Source organism: Grus americana, chromosome 1 (assembly GCF_028858705.1).
Source record: "Grus americana isolate bGruAme1 chromosome 1, bGruAme1.mat, whole genome shotgun sequence".
In the NCBI taxonomy this organism is placed as follows: domain Eukaryota; kingdom Metazoa; phylum Chordata; class Aves; order Gruiformes; family Gruidae; genus Grus; species Grus americana.
This window is the reverse complement of record NC_072852.1, coordinates 217,701,968-217,718,117: the sequence shown is the minus strand read 5'-3', so window position 1 is coordinate 217,718,117 and position 16,150 is coordinate 217,701,968. Positions and strand designations below refer to the sequence as shown.

Here is a 16,150-nt window from a genome sequence, read left to right as displayed (position 1 = left end):
CATCAAACACACTGGGAATCAGAGGGGATCAGCTTTATTTTTAAAATCTTAGATTCTGAAACCGTAGACTATTTCTGAATGTATTTTTAAGGCATTTTAGAGGTTGAGCCTTTAGCCACCTCGCTGCAGAAAGAGCTGCTGTGTGTTCCCAGCAGAACTGCTGCTCTCGGAGGCATGCCACCCACTGACAAGATTCTTCTGTTTCAAACCTCCTGGGCTGGGAGGGAGTTGGTACCTGCTGGCAGAAACCCTTCAGGACCGCTAAAGAAACAATCACAAACCAAAGTTTCATCTGCTTGGCTATCTGCTTCTCCATATATAGGTTAACGAGGCAAATGCGACCCTTGATACTACTTGGAACAGCGATTGAAAAAAAGCATCCTTTGCTTGTGACTTCAGGATTTGTGGGCTGTAACTGAAAGCCAGCTGTCAGTCTTGAAAGAAACTGTTCTGTACAAACTTGATCACCCTCTCTGGTCCACCCCAAAGGTGTTCCTCAGATGAGCTCTCTTGGGTTAGGTGTCTCTTGCCCCAAACCTCATCAGTTTTGCTTGGCTTCCATGCAAAATCTTAGTGAGATCAACCACCGAGCAAAGATGAAGACTGCCCTCTGCTCCTGCCCTCGGTGTGGTTCACCCCAAGTGAAGTACATCGGTGGTGGTTAATTTTTAAAAAGTCTTGTTCTCAAATACCTGCTACTTATGTGCCATCCACTTTCATCTTTGATGTCTTCCAAACACTCACGCTACAGTCCCTGACACCGCACTGGAAGTCAGCGATGCTCGTGCTCTTCTGTTGACCTCATGGTTCCCGAGACCCTGGGATCCACATGGAAAATTAAATGATTTAGTGTTGCAAACTTTGTAATTGCCTCAATCAAAGAAGCGTAAAGATCTTGGAGAGGAGCTTGGCGAAGTCTAGAGTCCCCTTGGTCCATGCAGGTCCAGCAGCAGCGAGGAAAGGAACATGGTAACTAGAACCAGTCTTGATTCCTCCCTCTCTCAGTGTCAGGTATCTGGTGAATATTTGCTAATGTTTGAGCACCAAAAAAAAAAATTATAAATTCTTCTCCAGCTGATTTCAGACCAACCCTTCCCAAGGCATAGGTAACAGCCAGCCACTGCACTTTGCAAAGCTCAGCCAAAGGAGCCCTGCATCAAGCAAGGGAATTCATTTCTTTCCATCCAGATTCATTAAAACAACACAAGTTTCTGCCTTGTGTGATTTTCCTGTTGCATTTTTCCATATTTGCTAGAGGGAGAGGCACAGGGCGGGCTGCAAGATCACTGCAAAACACCAGCATTGCAAACTCTGATGCTTGCAATAAGCCTGATTATTTAGGACAGTGCTATTAAAAAAAAAAATAAATCCTTTCAAGTATGTAAAAATGAGCGCCGAAAATCACTCTACTGCAGAGACACGAGGCACGCCCATTTAAAAAAAAATAAAAATGTATGTCTTCGTTAAGCCTGGTGCATGTTCCCTCCCAGGCATTCTGTCTTCCTGAGATGGTTGTTTTGTTTTAACTTCCTTCATTAATGCACGCCTTTTTATTTTCCTGAAAGTAGGGCACGCACTTTTCGCATGGAGCCTGGCTTATGCTTTAACGGCGTTTATTAATAATGCAGGGGAGAATAATGCTTTGCATCCATTACTTCAGTGCCCTTCAGAGCAGAACAGATAGTTCTAAAAATCGGCCTCGGAAATTAGGGGTCTCTGTAGGGATGTTGTGGGACAGGACGGAGGCTCCGATCCCCCGTTCCTGCTGCTGGGTCCTCCCCGGAGGAAACGTTGCTCTGCAGAGGGAAAGCGTAGGCATCATCTTTACCCGCCTAAGTGCTCTGAACCGTCCTCTGTAGGTGCCCGTCGACTCTTTAGGGACATCGATGGGTCCCCTAAGGTGGCTGTCGTGGGGTCTGGTGGGGTGAATATCCCGTAGAGCCGTGCAAGGCTTTTTAAGAACAAATGCTCCCACCATTTTGAGGCACTTGCACATGGTAATGGGCCGGCCGGGGGAATTAAGCTTATTGTAAAGTTCGTACGATGCTCAAGGCCGTATCCACCACGAATAAGGTAGGCAGAAGGAAGCAAGAGATATACATACCATATATACTGTATCATCCGCTTTGTCCTTTCATTGCAATTCTGTACTCCAGTTAATTCACGGAATTTTCTTCAGACACATCTGGTTCATATTTTGCTCTTTTTTCACTTAAAATATGTCCGGAACATTACCACATTGGCTAGAGTTCCTTGCGGGGAGACAGACCAGACCCAGCGCTGCAGAGACCCACACTCAGTTCACATTGTTTGCCCAGTTCCCACCACTAGATTTGCCAGGGATCCAACAGATAATGAATAAAACCTCTTTATTTTTCAATGAACAGCGTAGGCGAGAGGCTAAACCAACTCCAGACAACTCTAGCGGGAGACAGACCTTAAATGATATCAGATAGTCATGGCTGGATTGTAACCTCTGTCCATTGTAGCTCTTGCAAAGGACCAGAAGATATTAATGTTCCTAGAAGTCTCCTTGGTTGACCTTTTGTTTTAGTTTTAAGCGATGGATTCTCCAAGGATCCATGATTTAATGTAAAGAATATGCCTAGCTATAAGTTGCAATGTCCCAGCCATCTCAGACCCAAATTACCTTGATTTTTTGGTAGGTCTAATGTGGAGAGGAGAAACCACTGAGGAAGGATTCATATAACACCTAAATAAATTGTCTCATCAGTCTTGGATATTAAAACCTTTGTGAAATCCAGAGGCAAAAATTAATCTGATTTTGAATAAAAGCGTAAGTGAAAGAGTGTTTCTGTCTCAGCACTGGGAATTAGCTCTCCAGTGTGATGTTCAGGAGTGCGGCGTTCCATGGAAAATAAAGCAAGGCAGTTTGGAAATCCTTAATAACTCGCAAACCCTTGCAGGGGGGGCACAGGCTCAGAGCAGAACGTGATCAGTACTTGGGTGGAGGAGAAATTGCAGTCTGAATCTTTTACTTCCCTTTGAACCTACTGGTTTTCTCTTGAAGAAGTTAAGGAAAGAGGAGCACGTTTCCATGTCTCCAGCAGCAGAGCACCATCCAGTCAGATCTTGCACCTATAAACATCTCCACACAGCTGATGATGCCATGCTATCCATTAAAGCATCACTGCTGGGTGTCCTCCATGCTCCTGTATTTCTGTCCCACACTAGGAGAGTGGTCTCATGAGTTTTTGGTGGACCAACAGACCTGCAGCAGTGTTTCTCTGCTCTCTCTAGGCAGTGGTGTCCAACCATTATGACCTGTGGCATGGCTGGCATAGGCTGTGGAACCAGTGTCGATTATTCCTTGGCCTCCTCAATCGCTTGTCCCCAACTTCCAGCCCTGTGGCACTCCAGATTCACAGTTACATCTTCAGAGATGGTTATTAAGAGTCTGAGCAGACATGGAGGCATTGGAGGGGTTTGAAACATCATTGCTCTTGCTTTTGGGCTGCAGAAAGGTTTACAAGCCCTGACCAAGTCATAAGGTCCCTTCTGTAGGGCTTAGTGCCGAGCCCCTCGGGTGTAGGAACTTGCTTGGGAGAAGGAGTTATGAAATGCAGCCTTAAAATGTCTTCACGTGTGATTCCCTTGGGGCCAACGGGAGGGTAAGGAACCCATCATCTCCTCCTGCGGGCCATGGTGTCCCTCCCAAAGAGCTCCTCTTTCTGCCCCAGACAGCTTTGTCTGAGCTGGGCTGGTTCTGCTATCAGGAACAGTTCCCTGCCTACAAAATCACGTCTCTGTTGTTCCTTTCTTGCCCAAAGATCCTTTTTTTTTTTCCTTCAGAAGTCTCTTGAGTTTGCAGATCTGACCCAAAATCCCTTTACTGCTTTTCTGGAGAAATCCTACCTGTCCCTAACAGCACCCAAGCAGGGAGACATGCCCTGACCTCCAACCTTCTAGAGATCTTTGGTAATCCCGTAATATGGTGTAGAGAGAGCATGTCAACGTCTAGCTTCTGCGTTCACAAAAAATACCTTTAAAAAAGGCCATAAATCAGTGATTTTCTTTGATTCCAGCAGCTGCATCATTTTACCTCCTTTACCCTCCACAACTTCACAGCAAGGTCTAACCGCTGAGCGGCTTGTTGAGGATGGCCCAACCCTCGCTTGGTTTTGTTTCCTTAGTAGCTGGGTGTGTGAAATACCTACTGTGGTACATCAAAAACCTGGAGCTTATTTCTTTTATAATGACAGCTGGAACAGCTTGTTAAGCTGGTGAGCAGCGAGCTGTAATAACTGGCCGAGGCTTTCAAGAGATGTGTGCATTCTGTTGGGAGGTGGTGGGACTTAAACCAAGGATGATGGGGGCCACCATTTGAGATTAGTCTGGAACAAAAAGTTAGGACAGTTTCAGAGAAGGAAAAAAAAAAAAAGAAGGACCTGTTAAGCCTTTCCTGGAGGTCCCAACTTTGGGAAGGAGCCTAGTTGTAGGCTTGTGTTGGTGATCTGCCTTCTCCGTAGATATGCTCCAGAAAGCCTTCAGTGTAATGGCAGTCCTTCTTAGATAAGCACTGGCAATGTATTTGGATATAGGATAAAGGTATAGCCAGTGCTGGTACTTCACACAGAGGTGCGTTATGGCAGTTATAACACCTTTTCCTCTTTCAGAAAATGTAAGACCCACAAAATGACTAAATTCTGTTGGTCCCTTCTCAAATCCCACAAGATTTGGCTCTTAAGATTCTTCTGGATTATTTCGCTTGGCTTTGTAAATATTTTTCCACAAACTAGGATACAGTGCGACCTGCCCAAAGCCACTGCTTCTGCTGACAGTCCTTTCCAAGGACAACCTAATGCTGTGATGGGATGGTCACAGCAACCAGTACCTTGTCCACTGGTGGTCCCTGCCATGCAGGCATCTCAAAGGCTTTTGCTGTGAATCAAATGCCTTGCACACCAGGCTCAGTCTGTTTTCCAGCTGGGAAACACAAGGCCAAGGACGGCCGTTACTGGTCCCTAGGCACAGTGGTATCTGGGGAGGGATGGTGGCTCTGCTGGTCCACGTCCCCCAGGTGTAGATCTTCATGCAGGTCAAATGGCTCAGGAAACCAGTCCTTTGGGATAGGTAACTGGTTTGGTGCAATGCACTGTGCAAACCATCCCTCCGTGGGGAGCAGGTGGGGTGAGAGGAACCACGGTGTGAAATTCCTATGGATAGTTGTCCTTAAAAGGGAAGGAAGAGAGCAGCAAAGTGGCGCAAACGTGACATAAATGTGGGAAGTTGTATCTTCATTGCTCTGTGTGACACCTCTTCTCTGTCTCCACTCAAGCTACACTTCTGATGAAGCAAGCCTGGCCACAGACCTCCTCCTCCTGTGCCACGGAGGGCACCTTTCACCTCCCGGTGGACACCGGGACCGAGAACAGAACTTATCAGGCTTCTTCTGCAGCATTCAGTAAATAAACCTTTTTATTCTGGGGTTTTACTTTGTTATTTTGTGCCCGTTTGCCTCCCCTCCTGTGGGTTATTTGGGGTGGGATTACTTGGGATCAGCCTGTTTGCAACGGATGGGATCATTCATGTCCGTGCAGGTATCCGTGTGTCCTTCCCTGGGTACTGAGCGCTGACAGAGGTGAGGGTGCTGCAGGTCCTGGGGGTGCTCGGTGGCACCAGGTAGCGGATCCGTTACCTTCTGCTGCCAGAGCTGCCTGGTGGGAGCGTTGCGCTGCTGCTGCAGTTCCCTTCTGGGCTGAACTTTTGCAGAGCTCTTGGGTTTTTTTTTTCTTCTGAAAATGAAGTAGCGTCCCTGCTCCTTTCTATTCGCATGTGTTGAACCCATGAAGGAGCATGAAAAGGAGAGCACTGACCCTTCGAGTACTAGAGGAGGAAGTCAAGTGGAGAAGGGTGAAGGACTCTCAGCTGAGCATCTGGTCCCCAGGAGCAACCCGAGGTGGTTTGCAGGTGTATGTCTGCAGTGGTGACGCTCTGCAGTTGAGCAGAACAGCACGTGTAGAAAAACCAAAGGGAAATTATTGCCTGTTACCTTAAAAGTGAAAGAGAGAATTCCAAAATCATGCTTTTCAAGGAACCCGGGGTGAAATTCCCACCTTTTAACTCTAACTGGCAGGGGGAGCAGATGCTGCTTATGGATGGCAGCCAAACAGGCTTTTCCAGGTGGAGCCTTGTAATCTCATCCCGTAAGAGGCCAAATAGTGCCTCCAGGAGGGGTGATAAGCTCCCTGATAAGGCCCCCGGTGCTTCCCCTGGAATGTGGGGTGTCCTCTGGCCCCTGCCCCACCGCTCCTGCCTGATCTCACCTCGTGTTGCCTGCTAAAGCCGGGGCATGGCTAGCACGGGGTGTGCTGTGAGCATGAGGTGGGACCACTCCTAGGTTCAAAATGCAAAATTAACTTTCCAAACACCCCTGGGACCTGGAGAAACTCCCAGTCATATCTGGAGAAAAAAATATAAGGTATCTTAAAGTGACTTTCCATGGGCCACGTTTGCAAGGCTGAGACCGTTGCGCCCATGCGCACACGTGGGTTGAAGCGTTCCTCGCCGTTTGGCTGCTCCAGGTTCCCTTTTTGTGCTAAGTGAAATCGTTTATAGAATGAGATGAGAGGAAGAAATATTGTTTCTCTTTTTTTTTTTTTTTTAAATGAAAAAAATTATTAAAAATAAACCTATTAAAAGATAGGTTCCAAAAAGATTTGGAAGACTTTCTCTTTGAAAAGGGATGTCCCTACCATTCTTTGGGGTGGGAGCTGTATGCCTGACACGGTGCGTGGGCTTTGCATCGCACCTAATTTCACGCCAGACCGGATTTGACTGAGTTGTAAGTGTCTGGAAAAATCTCAGCTTGTAATTAGTAGAAATCTAGATATTATTCAGCAAAATTCCCTTGGAGTTCAACCCATGCCTGGATGTTTCTCCTCCCCATTGCACCTCCAGGCTGCTACAGGTGAGATTCCTTCCTCGAAATCAGAGTGAGCAAGAGCAGGTACCAGGGTAGGAAAGGGTTTGGGGCCAAAATTTGGCTGCAGCCACCCAGTGTGGGTGATAAAAGAGATTAATAATGCAGTCACCGGCCAGACCCAGGCAGGCTGGCCTCGTTTCCAGAGAACTGGCTTGGGCACATTTAATTTGGAAATTAAATTTAGTAGATAAAGCCTTGAGGTTTGATTTGCAGAGATGCTTCAGGCTTAGAGCTGCGGTTGGCTTCACCAGAGCTCTGCTGGGAGATGCCGTCTCAAGCACGGGCTCTGAAAAATCAGAAGCATTTCAGGTTGGGTATCCCAGATTGGTTCTGTCCTTCGGTTCGATCTCACCTAGCCCAGGTTTTGTTCTTGGGAGAACAGCCTTCCCGTGGCAGGAGAGGGGCGAGAGTTTACTCATGAGTATGGGATCAGCAAGGTGTCAGATCTGGATGGAGGAGAGCCAAGGAGAAGCTTGGGAGATGAGTCCTTCTGGTCCCAGGGTGAGGAGTGCCCACCAGTACGGACTGGCGCTGCATGCTGAACAGGGATAAATATGAATAATGATGCAGTAGATGTTCAGTACCTCCACACAGCTGCAGCAGTAACACAGAAGAGGTGCTGAGGGGACAACTGGGCTGTGAACCTGCAATGAAAGATGGTGGCAAGACATGCATGGGCTCAAAGGCTGGGTAGGGGCTGCCCAGGTGCCTTCATCCTGGCCTTGCCTACAGTGTGGGGACACGCCTTTGCCTTTCGGCCCTTTGTCGTTTAATGATGAGTTTTCAGAGCTTGTTTTGCCTGCATTGAGCGCAGCCTCCTTAGACACCGCTTGAATTTACTGAAAAAATGCAAGTCTATTTTTATAGAATCATGGAATCATGGAATAGGTTGGGTTGAAAGAGACCTTCAGAGATCATCTAGTCCAACCCCCCCTGCCATGGGCAGGGACACCCTCCACTAGCCCAGCTTGCCCAAAGCCCCATCCAACCTGGCCTTCAACACTGCCAGGGAGCCAGGGGCAGCCACAGCTTCTCGGGGCAACCTGGGCCAGGGCCTCAGCACCCTCACAGGGAAGGATTTCTGCCTCACATCCCATCTCCATCTCCCCTCCTGCAGCTTCAGGCCATTCCCCTTGGCCTGTCACTCCCTGCCCTTGGCACCAGCCCCTCTCCAGCTTTCCTGGAGCCCCTTTGGGGACTGGAAAGGGCTCTAAGGTCTCCCCGCAGCCTTCTCTTCTCCAGGCTGAACAAGTCCAACTCTCTCAGCCTGTCTCCATAGCAGAGGTGCTCCAGCCCTCACATCATCTCCGTGGCCTCCTCTGGACTCGCTCCAACAGCTCCATGTCCTCCTTGTGCTGGGGACCCCCGAGCTGGACGCAGCACTGCAGGGGGGTCTCACCAGAGCGGAGTAGAGGGGCAGAATCCCCTCCCTCGACCTGCTGGTCACGCTGCTGGTGATGCAGCCCAGGACACGGTTGGCTTTCTGGGCTGCATGTGCACATTGCTGGGTCATGACAAATTTGTCACTCACCAGTGACAAGTTCTTCTCCTCAGGGCTGTTCTCCATGCCTTCATCCACCAGCCTATATTGATACTGGGGATTGCCCTGTCCCACATGCAGAACCTTACACTTTGGTCTTGTTGAACTTCATGAGATTCACCTGGGTCCACTCCTCAAGCCTGTCCTACTAGTGTATTGACCACACTACTCAGCTTGGTGTCATCTGAGGATCAACCTGCTTGATCCCACAGTCTATGTCATTGATGACGACATAAACTAGGATTGGTCCCAGTACCGACCCTTGAGGGACAGCCACTCGTTACTGGTTTCCACTTGGACATTGACCCATTGACTGCAACTCTGGACGTGGCCATCCCACCAGTTCCTTATCCATCTAAGGAATTAATCTTGTGGCGAACCCTTCATGTGGAAACAAGAGGAGTTGGTGATACAAAATTCCGCACGAAGCTTTTCCCCCCCCTTGCCAACCTTAGAGTTAATACAGAAAAATTTATCTGTGCAATTCAGGGCACTTCTGTGCTGCGGGATCAATAAGGTTGAGATTTTTCTAGAGTGGCACGAGGGATTTAATCAGCAATTTTAATTGAAGCTGGAGCTTAAAGGCTCGCTATTGCTTTTAAAATCCCAGCCTGCTGCTGAACCGCAAAGCGGCAATAGCACGGGCCGTGCCAACCTCCTAATCCTAATAAGGTGTTAGATAGTCATAATTAGGCTTTAAAATTAGCTGTCAGACACGCTTTTCCGAGAGGAGCATCCATCATCTTGTGTCATTAAAACTTGATTATGCTTCATTTTTACCCGCAAACTGTTCTATTTTTTCCCAGTTTATAAACATGGAAGATTACATCTGCCTGGCCTATTATGTTTAATAACTTTTTTAATATTGTAGCTAAATTGTCCGTGATTCAGCAATTGGGTAACCACAGCAAGTGTTAGCATTCAAAGGCAGTGAAACCACACAGCCTTGAGCTGGTTCACATCTCCAGACGTCCATCAGAAATGAAGTGTGATGCCGAGAACTGCCGGCCTCCAAGGTCTTTGTTTGAAAAAAATGAGTTCAGAATGGAAATAAAAATCCGTAAGACTGAAAAACAGAAGGTTGGTTGGTCTGTAGGTGACGTCGTTGGGTTCCTGGAGGACCTCATGAGGGAGGAGTCTCAACTTCTGCTGCCGTGGTGAATACGGCCGTTTCGAACCTGCGTTTCCTCTCGCTGCTTCCATCTCGCATTTAAAGATAGTTGCTCTGCTGCTAATGTGAGTGAGAAAAAGGGTCACAGCTATTCCGCTGTTTAATTAACAGATTTTTTTTTTCCAATCTGCAGTAATCAGGAGGCGGTTAGATGCTGTTTGGGAGTTCCTAGAAAGCTCCTTGTTATCTTCACGCTGTTTCAGTGCCGGGCGGATAATATGGGATATTAGCAGACTTGAAATCTTGGCCTTCATTAATTGCTGCCCTGAACACTGGTTGAGTAAATGAGTTCATTATATTTGAGTGTTTAGACGTTATTGCTGGGCTAAGCCTTGACTTCTCTCCATCCTACACAATCTTCAAGGCCCATTTGCTCTAAGGATGATTTCTCCCAGCCCTCCTGCACGAGCTGGCTACCATTTCTCACCAGCCATCCCACCCCACGCACTTTTCCTTGCTTGTGCGAGCAGATTTTTTTTAACCATTTCCAATTTTTTTTTTTTTAACCATTTATTGACCTGTGACCAACACCTTGACGCCTTCACGGCATAATTGATGCAGTCTGGGGCATCAGCTCAGCTTTTAGTCTACCCTAAAAAAATCTCCGTAAAGCACAACTTTAAGTATTCTTGAGGATTTTTTCCCCCAATTTAGCAACTTAAGCGCCAATCCTTTGTTTCGGAGAGCAAAACTGATGGAGGTTATGGGGGTCGACCCCGTATTCATCGGAAGCCAATAGATAGGAAGGTACCTTGAAAGGAAGCAGAAGAAGAGTGGAGATCCTTATGGGATGTCCTCGCTCCAGGGCGAGCCTTTTAGAAAAAGACAAATATGATCAGACTCGCATGAGAGGATCTTGAGCTGGTACCGCTGGGTCTTCCTGAAAGGAAAATCTAATTTTATAAGCACCAGACAACTCAGAACTTAATGCAAATCGCAGCAAAAACCCAAAGTGACACCCCCAGCCAGCAGGTCAGTTGATATCACATTATCCTTTAGGTTATTTTTTGTTAGGTTAGGTTAATTTTTCGGGACAATTTTCCATGTTTTGGAAAGGATCCTTCATTTTAGTTTGTTCCCCGTACGCTCAGCATCTCCTAAATGCTGCGAGATAAGTTAAGGTTTCTTTAGACCTTCGATAAAGTGTCAATCTGGGACTTGGATGCTCCAGCTAAACATCCTGTCGGGATGCTGGGGAAGACTGCGGGGTGCTGAAGTCCATTTTCTTTTCCTTGCATCCCAACAAAAGACAAAAAATTGCTGCAATCTGCCGCGTCAGGATCACAAAGCTGAAAATATTGCGGGGGACATTTCCCCGGCTGCCCAACCGCTGCTCTCCCAAGCCCCCGCCGCTCCGCGGTCCTTGCCAGCAGCCTGCTGTGCCTGTTTACCGAACGGAGCAAATGGCTTTTCTTAACGGCAGTGAAGCAGATTTGCTGCTTTTGTCGCGAATGCCAATAGCCTGCAGCGAGCGGGCCAGGTAGAAAGGTGCTGGAGCATCATGTGGGGTTGCCTCTCCAATCCGCAGGGTGAGCTGATGGGCGCAGCCCTCTGCGGGAGGTGAAACGGCTCCGCGCTGCCCACCTTGATGAAATACTTAAAGCCATGCATCATTTTCATCTCTTAATCTGGAGGTTTGGAGCATCGGTGTTGCTGCTGGGACACAGGCAGGGGACAGCAAGACTGTGCCATGAAATTAGATCCCCCAGCGATTAAATTCCGGTTCTCCCCATCACATCCCAAGCAAAAAAAAAAAAAAAAAAGATGAAAGGAGAAAAATCTGGGGAGGAGAGAGGGGAAAACGTAATTTTAATCAAGTAGATGTATAGAGATGGGCAAGGAGGTGTGGGGATACTGCTTTCTTAGGTGATTTAAGAGCTAGTTGAGTCCCATCAAGTCATGCCTTGACCATTGGGAACGTTCATCAGCTCTATGGCCGGTGTAGGCTGCCGGGCCGGGTGGAGGATGCAGCCCTGGCTGCAGTGATCGATTCGCCAGGGGCTAGACATCGGACTCGGAGGTCTCAGCTCCGTGGGTTTCATGGGATGCCAGGAGATGCTGGTGCCTCTTGGTACATCTCCTCCATGCTGAGTGATGCCCAGCGAGCATCACGAATGGCGTCTTGCGTTGCTCATGTGCCGGGTGGACCGGCTCTGCGGCTGTAAATCCTCACCCTAACTTGGACTGCTCTTTTTTTTGCCAGGGTACACTGCGGGGACTCCCTACAAGGTCCCACCGACCCAGAGTAACAACGCACCTCCTCCCTACTCGCCGTCTCCGAATCCGTACCAAACCGCTATGTACCCCATCAGAAGTGCCTATCCACAGCAGAACCTGTACACCCAGGTAGGTGCTCACCGCCTCGCTCAACGGTCTGCAAATGCAGCCCGTGGCTCTGGTAGGGCTTCGTCCTTGGATGTCAGGGCTGAGCATCCACGTCCTGATGGGATGGAGGGGCTTGGTGGGGCTTGGTGGGTGTCTGTGATGCTGGGGTGGCTCTCCTGCTTCCTCTGTTGGATCCTCTGGATGAGAGGTGGTCTTGCATGGTTGTTGGTGTGCAGTGGAGTCAATGCAGTGGCATCCCTGTAGCTTGGCCAGGTTGGGGATCAGGTCCCTTCCTCCAAAAATCACATGGGGCTCACTGTTTCTGGGACAGTCCCTGCACCCAGCTCTCCCCACCCTCCCCCAGCTCTCAACGTTGCTCTTCCCCAGGGCCATGGATGAGTCTGGGTCACCCTAAGGGCCACTTGCTGATGGCTGTTGGCATCTCGCTCGACTTGCATCTCTCTCCTGCCACCTCCCATGGAAAAGCTCCCATGTCACCTTCACCAGCATAAGCTACTTGAGGCCCGACCCAGATTCATGTCCTCATGGAGCAGCTCCTCCCTGAGCACCTGGATGGGTTTCCAGTACCATCTTCGCTGCTCCTACATTGCCACCGCCTCCAGCTATGTGCTGGGGCCAAGATCCTCCACAGGGATGCAACTGAGGGCAGGTGTCCTCCAAAAATCACCTTGATGCCCCTTCCCACTGAAGATCACGAGCTCCTTGGAGCAATCTGGCCCTGCAGCTTCCCTGGCTTTCCCTTCCTCTTTAATGCCAAATAACCAACTTCTCCAGCAGCTACAACCTCGCGGAGCGGTTTATCCACGCCCTGCTGAGACCAGAGCATCTCCTCTTGCCGACTTTGTCTGTCGTCACCTCTCCTCTCATTGAGTAAGCTCCTGAAAGAAAGAAGTAATTTAATAGTTCACCTGCATCTCCTTCTCCCCTTAATCCATACCTTCAGAGGTTCTTACTGGCTTTCACTAATGTCCAATAAAACCTCCCTTTGTTGTTTTAAACCCTCTGATCTTTCTGCCCGGCCGTAGTTTGCAGGTACCGGCCGTGTCCCTGCCTGTTCCGGGGACGGCCGTTCTTTCCCTTGCGCTGCTCACGTTTCAGGCCCTTCATTATTTTGGATGTGGAGCTTTTTCTGTTGGCTCCCGTCTTTTATTCCCACCCATCCTTCTCCCCCTTGGTTCAAAACCCTGTGGGTCTCGCCAGCCTGAGTTTCCGAGCCCCTCTGTCTCCCGTTGGAAACCTGAGAAGACAACGCGCTTCCCAGACCCAAGCAGGCGCCTTGGGATCAGCCAAAAGCCGCGGCCTCTCCTTTTCTTCCATCTCTTGTTCATTTTCTACACCAGTAGCCAAAGTCTTTTGGGTCCAGGCTCCATTTCATCCCACCAAACGGAGGCAGCATGGTTTGCCCTGCTGAGCTGACACTCCGACCCAAGATGCCGATCCCCCTCCCGGTCCCATTGCCCTCATCCATCCCAGGGATCATTCCCAACGTCCGTGGGGTTGGCTTCATCCTTGTTTGGCCAGGTCTCCAAGCATAGGAGCTTGCCTGTGGGAAGGATCAGCCCCTCATTAGCGCTCGAATGATGGCCCGTGGGCAGCTCTTTGTACCAGCAGCTACGCGTGACGCCTTCATTGTCTTAATATTGCTTCTGCAACGCATCCGGAGGAGCTGAGGGCTTGACGCTTCGAAGCGAAGGACCATCCCAGCAGAGTCGCTCCGGGCTCGGGATACGGGCTGGGTTTGGGAACCTCCTATGTCCCCTGTGGTGCAGGGGGTGGGTGTGGGGCTGTGCTGCCGCAGCCGGCAGGACGGGCCCCGAGAGCGTCGCTGCTTGCTCCATCGCAGGCTCTGCAGCCGCAGCGGCTGTAACTCCTTGCTGACGGCATGCTCTGTGTTACCGGGCTGACACCTGCTGCACACGGAGCTGGTGATTGCCTCTGAATAAAACACCGGGCTCCAGGTCACTTGCTTTGGCTTCTGCTCTCAATCAAATGACAAAGACGATGGTGGGGTTTGGTTTGTTTTTTTCTTTTTCCCCTTCTCAAACAGGGAGCTTATTACACCCAGCCAGTGTACGCGGCACAGCCTCATGTTATCCATCACACCACCGTGGTTCAGCCCAACAGCATCCCATCGGCCATCTATCCGGCCCCGGTCGCTGCGCCCAGGACCAACGGTGTGGCCATGGGAATGGTCGCTGGGACTACCATGGCAATGTCAGCAGGTAAGAAGGAAAGTTTTATTGTGTTTTCAGCCGTAGTTTCATCTCTCGGATGGGACATACCCAAAGAACCTGTGCAGGAGACTTGTCCTGGCTGGAGCCGTGCTGCCTGCAGCCTTGCAGGGTGCATCTGGCAAGCGGCCTCGCACACAGCTAGTCGCAGCTTCGTCTGCCAGTTTTGCGTGCTGGTTACTGCTCTTTTGCAGGCAAAAAAAATCAATTAATTTGCTCCTGATACTGAGCTGAGTCAGTTTTTAGGTTAGCAGAGGAGACCGTTCGTTTGGCTCACTCCAAAGGGATGCACTCCTGCATCCGTAAATATATTATTCTTTCCTCCGTCTGTTCCATAAGAAGAGGAATAACCAGGTTTGCCCATCTTCAGCTAATGTTGTGTTTCTATCCTCAAGTTCCTTTTTTAGGATGCTCGTTGTCTTGCTTTTGTTTGACAAAACGAACATTAACGTTGGTTTATGGATCTCAAACGCTCTGCATTTTACGTGCAGGATTGCTTCAAACTGCAATTAATTGATAGCGCACGAAGTAAGGACACGGGCTGGTTTTATTTTCTCCGAAGCCTGTATTTCTCTCATTAACAATTCTTAGGATTGGATATTGAATTATGCCAAGAAATGCATCATTCATCCTTTCGCACCTGCATTAGCTCTGAACCAGGACTCTGTTACAGGACACAATCCCTGGTGCAAGCAGAGATATTGCAGCCTGGGTATGACAGGAACCACTTCGAGAGATTTGCTGTTGCTTGTACTGAGGAGCGGATGGATGTAATTAATGCACGTGGGATGTCTTAACGTACCCAGAAACGGAGAAGTTGTTTCGAGCACCCAGTTCCTCCCAGAACAGGGTAGTTTGGGGCTGCATTCTCCCTCCCCGTGTCTGCTGAAGGCACCGTGCAAATTCTTGCCTAAAATCCCTCTGCGTATCAGCTGCAGAGTAAAAGAAAAGAAGCCGCACCGGGCACGTCCCTCTGCCTCACGGCTGGGAGAGCATCGCTCCTGCTGCTGCGTCCCAAGGCTCTCGGCTCTCTGGCTTCAAACGAAGCACAAGAGCTCCCCTGCCCTTGGGAGTGGCAAAGCTCAGCTTCATTTTCCCCGGAAGGTCTGGGATTTGGTTTTTTTGGGGTTTTGGTTTTTTTTTTTTTCTTCTCATCTCCTTTTGCAACCCTCGTCCCTTCCAGTTTGGTCCTCCGATGTTTCAGATCGCTGCAGTGATCTGCTGTTGCAATTTAGCCCGGTGCCTTCGGCAGGTGGAAGGTGTCACCGGGTTAGCGGTTAGTTCTGCTGCTGGTCTTTAGGGACAAGGAAAATTGGAAAAAGGCGAGTTTAAGGTCAGAAAGTAGTAGGGAAAAATGTGCTGGAGCTTGAGGTGGGTTTATTCCGCTCGTGGAACCGCATGAGTCAAACACCTTAAATTCAGGTCTCAGGGGCAGAATAATATGTTGGAGAAATGAAGAAGGAAAAAAAAAGGGCAGGCGATGCTGTGCCTGCCCCCCAGATGCGGTCTGCAGCACCGTACCCTCGGCGGAGGCTATCCTCCCCTGACGGACCTCTCCTCCTTGCTAAATATTTCTCCCTGCCATTTCAGGAACCTTGTTGACCACCCCACAACACACCGCCATCGGAGCACATCCAGTTTCCGTGCCAACGTACAGGGCTCAAGGAACCCCAACCTACAGCTACGTACCTCCACACTGGTAAACCCACTGCCCGATTCATGTAAGTGCCGCCTTCGCGGGTCGCGCTCTGCCCTTGGCAATTAATTGGCCACCGAGCACCGCCGTCGCTTCTCTCCTGCCTACAAAGCTGCTGAATCTCTTTGTCCAGGCGATGCTCTGACTCTGGAAGAGCCGTTTAGCGCTGCTCCCTGGCTGCACGGCGGGCCGTCGCGGGGCTACGGAGGGTGTTGGCAAA

The 16,150-nt window shown here is 49.5% G+C and overlaps 1 protein-coding gene across 7 annotated transcripts in view; it reads left to right on the top strand.

The window, feature by feature from the left end:
- FAM168A (family with sequence similarity 168 member A) overlaps positions 1-16,150 on the top strand; it is a 218,205-nt gene that overhangs the window by 195,558 nt on the left and 6,497 nt on the right. For all 7 annotated transcript variants that reach the window (XM_054829276.1, XM_054829249.1, XM_054829259.1 and 4 more), the window contains 4 exons: positions 5,300-5,425; positions 11,861-12,003; positions 14,051-14,225; positions 15,825-15,955. In XM_054829276.1, the coding sequence (XP_054685251.1) occupies positions 5,300-5,425; positions 11,861-12,003; positions 14,051-14,225; positions 15,825-15,937 (557 nt within the window). In that variant the 3' untranslated portion in view covers positions 15,938-15,955. The remainder of the gene's footprint in view (positions 1-5,299; positions 5,426-11,860; positions 12,004-14,050; positions 14,226-15,824; positions 15,956-16,150) is intronic.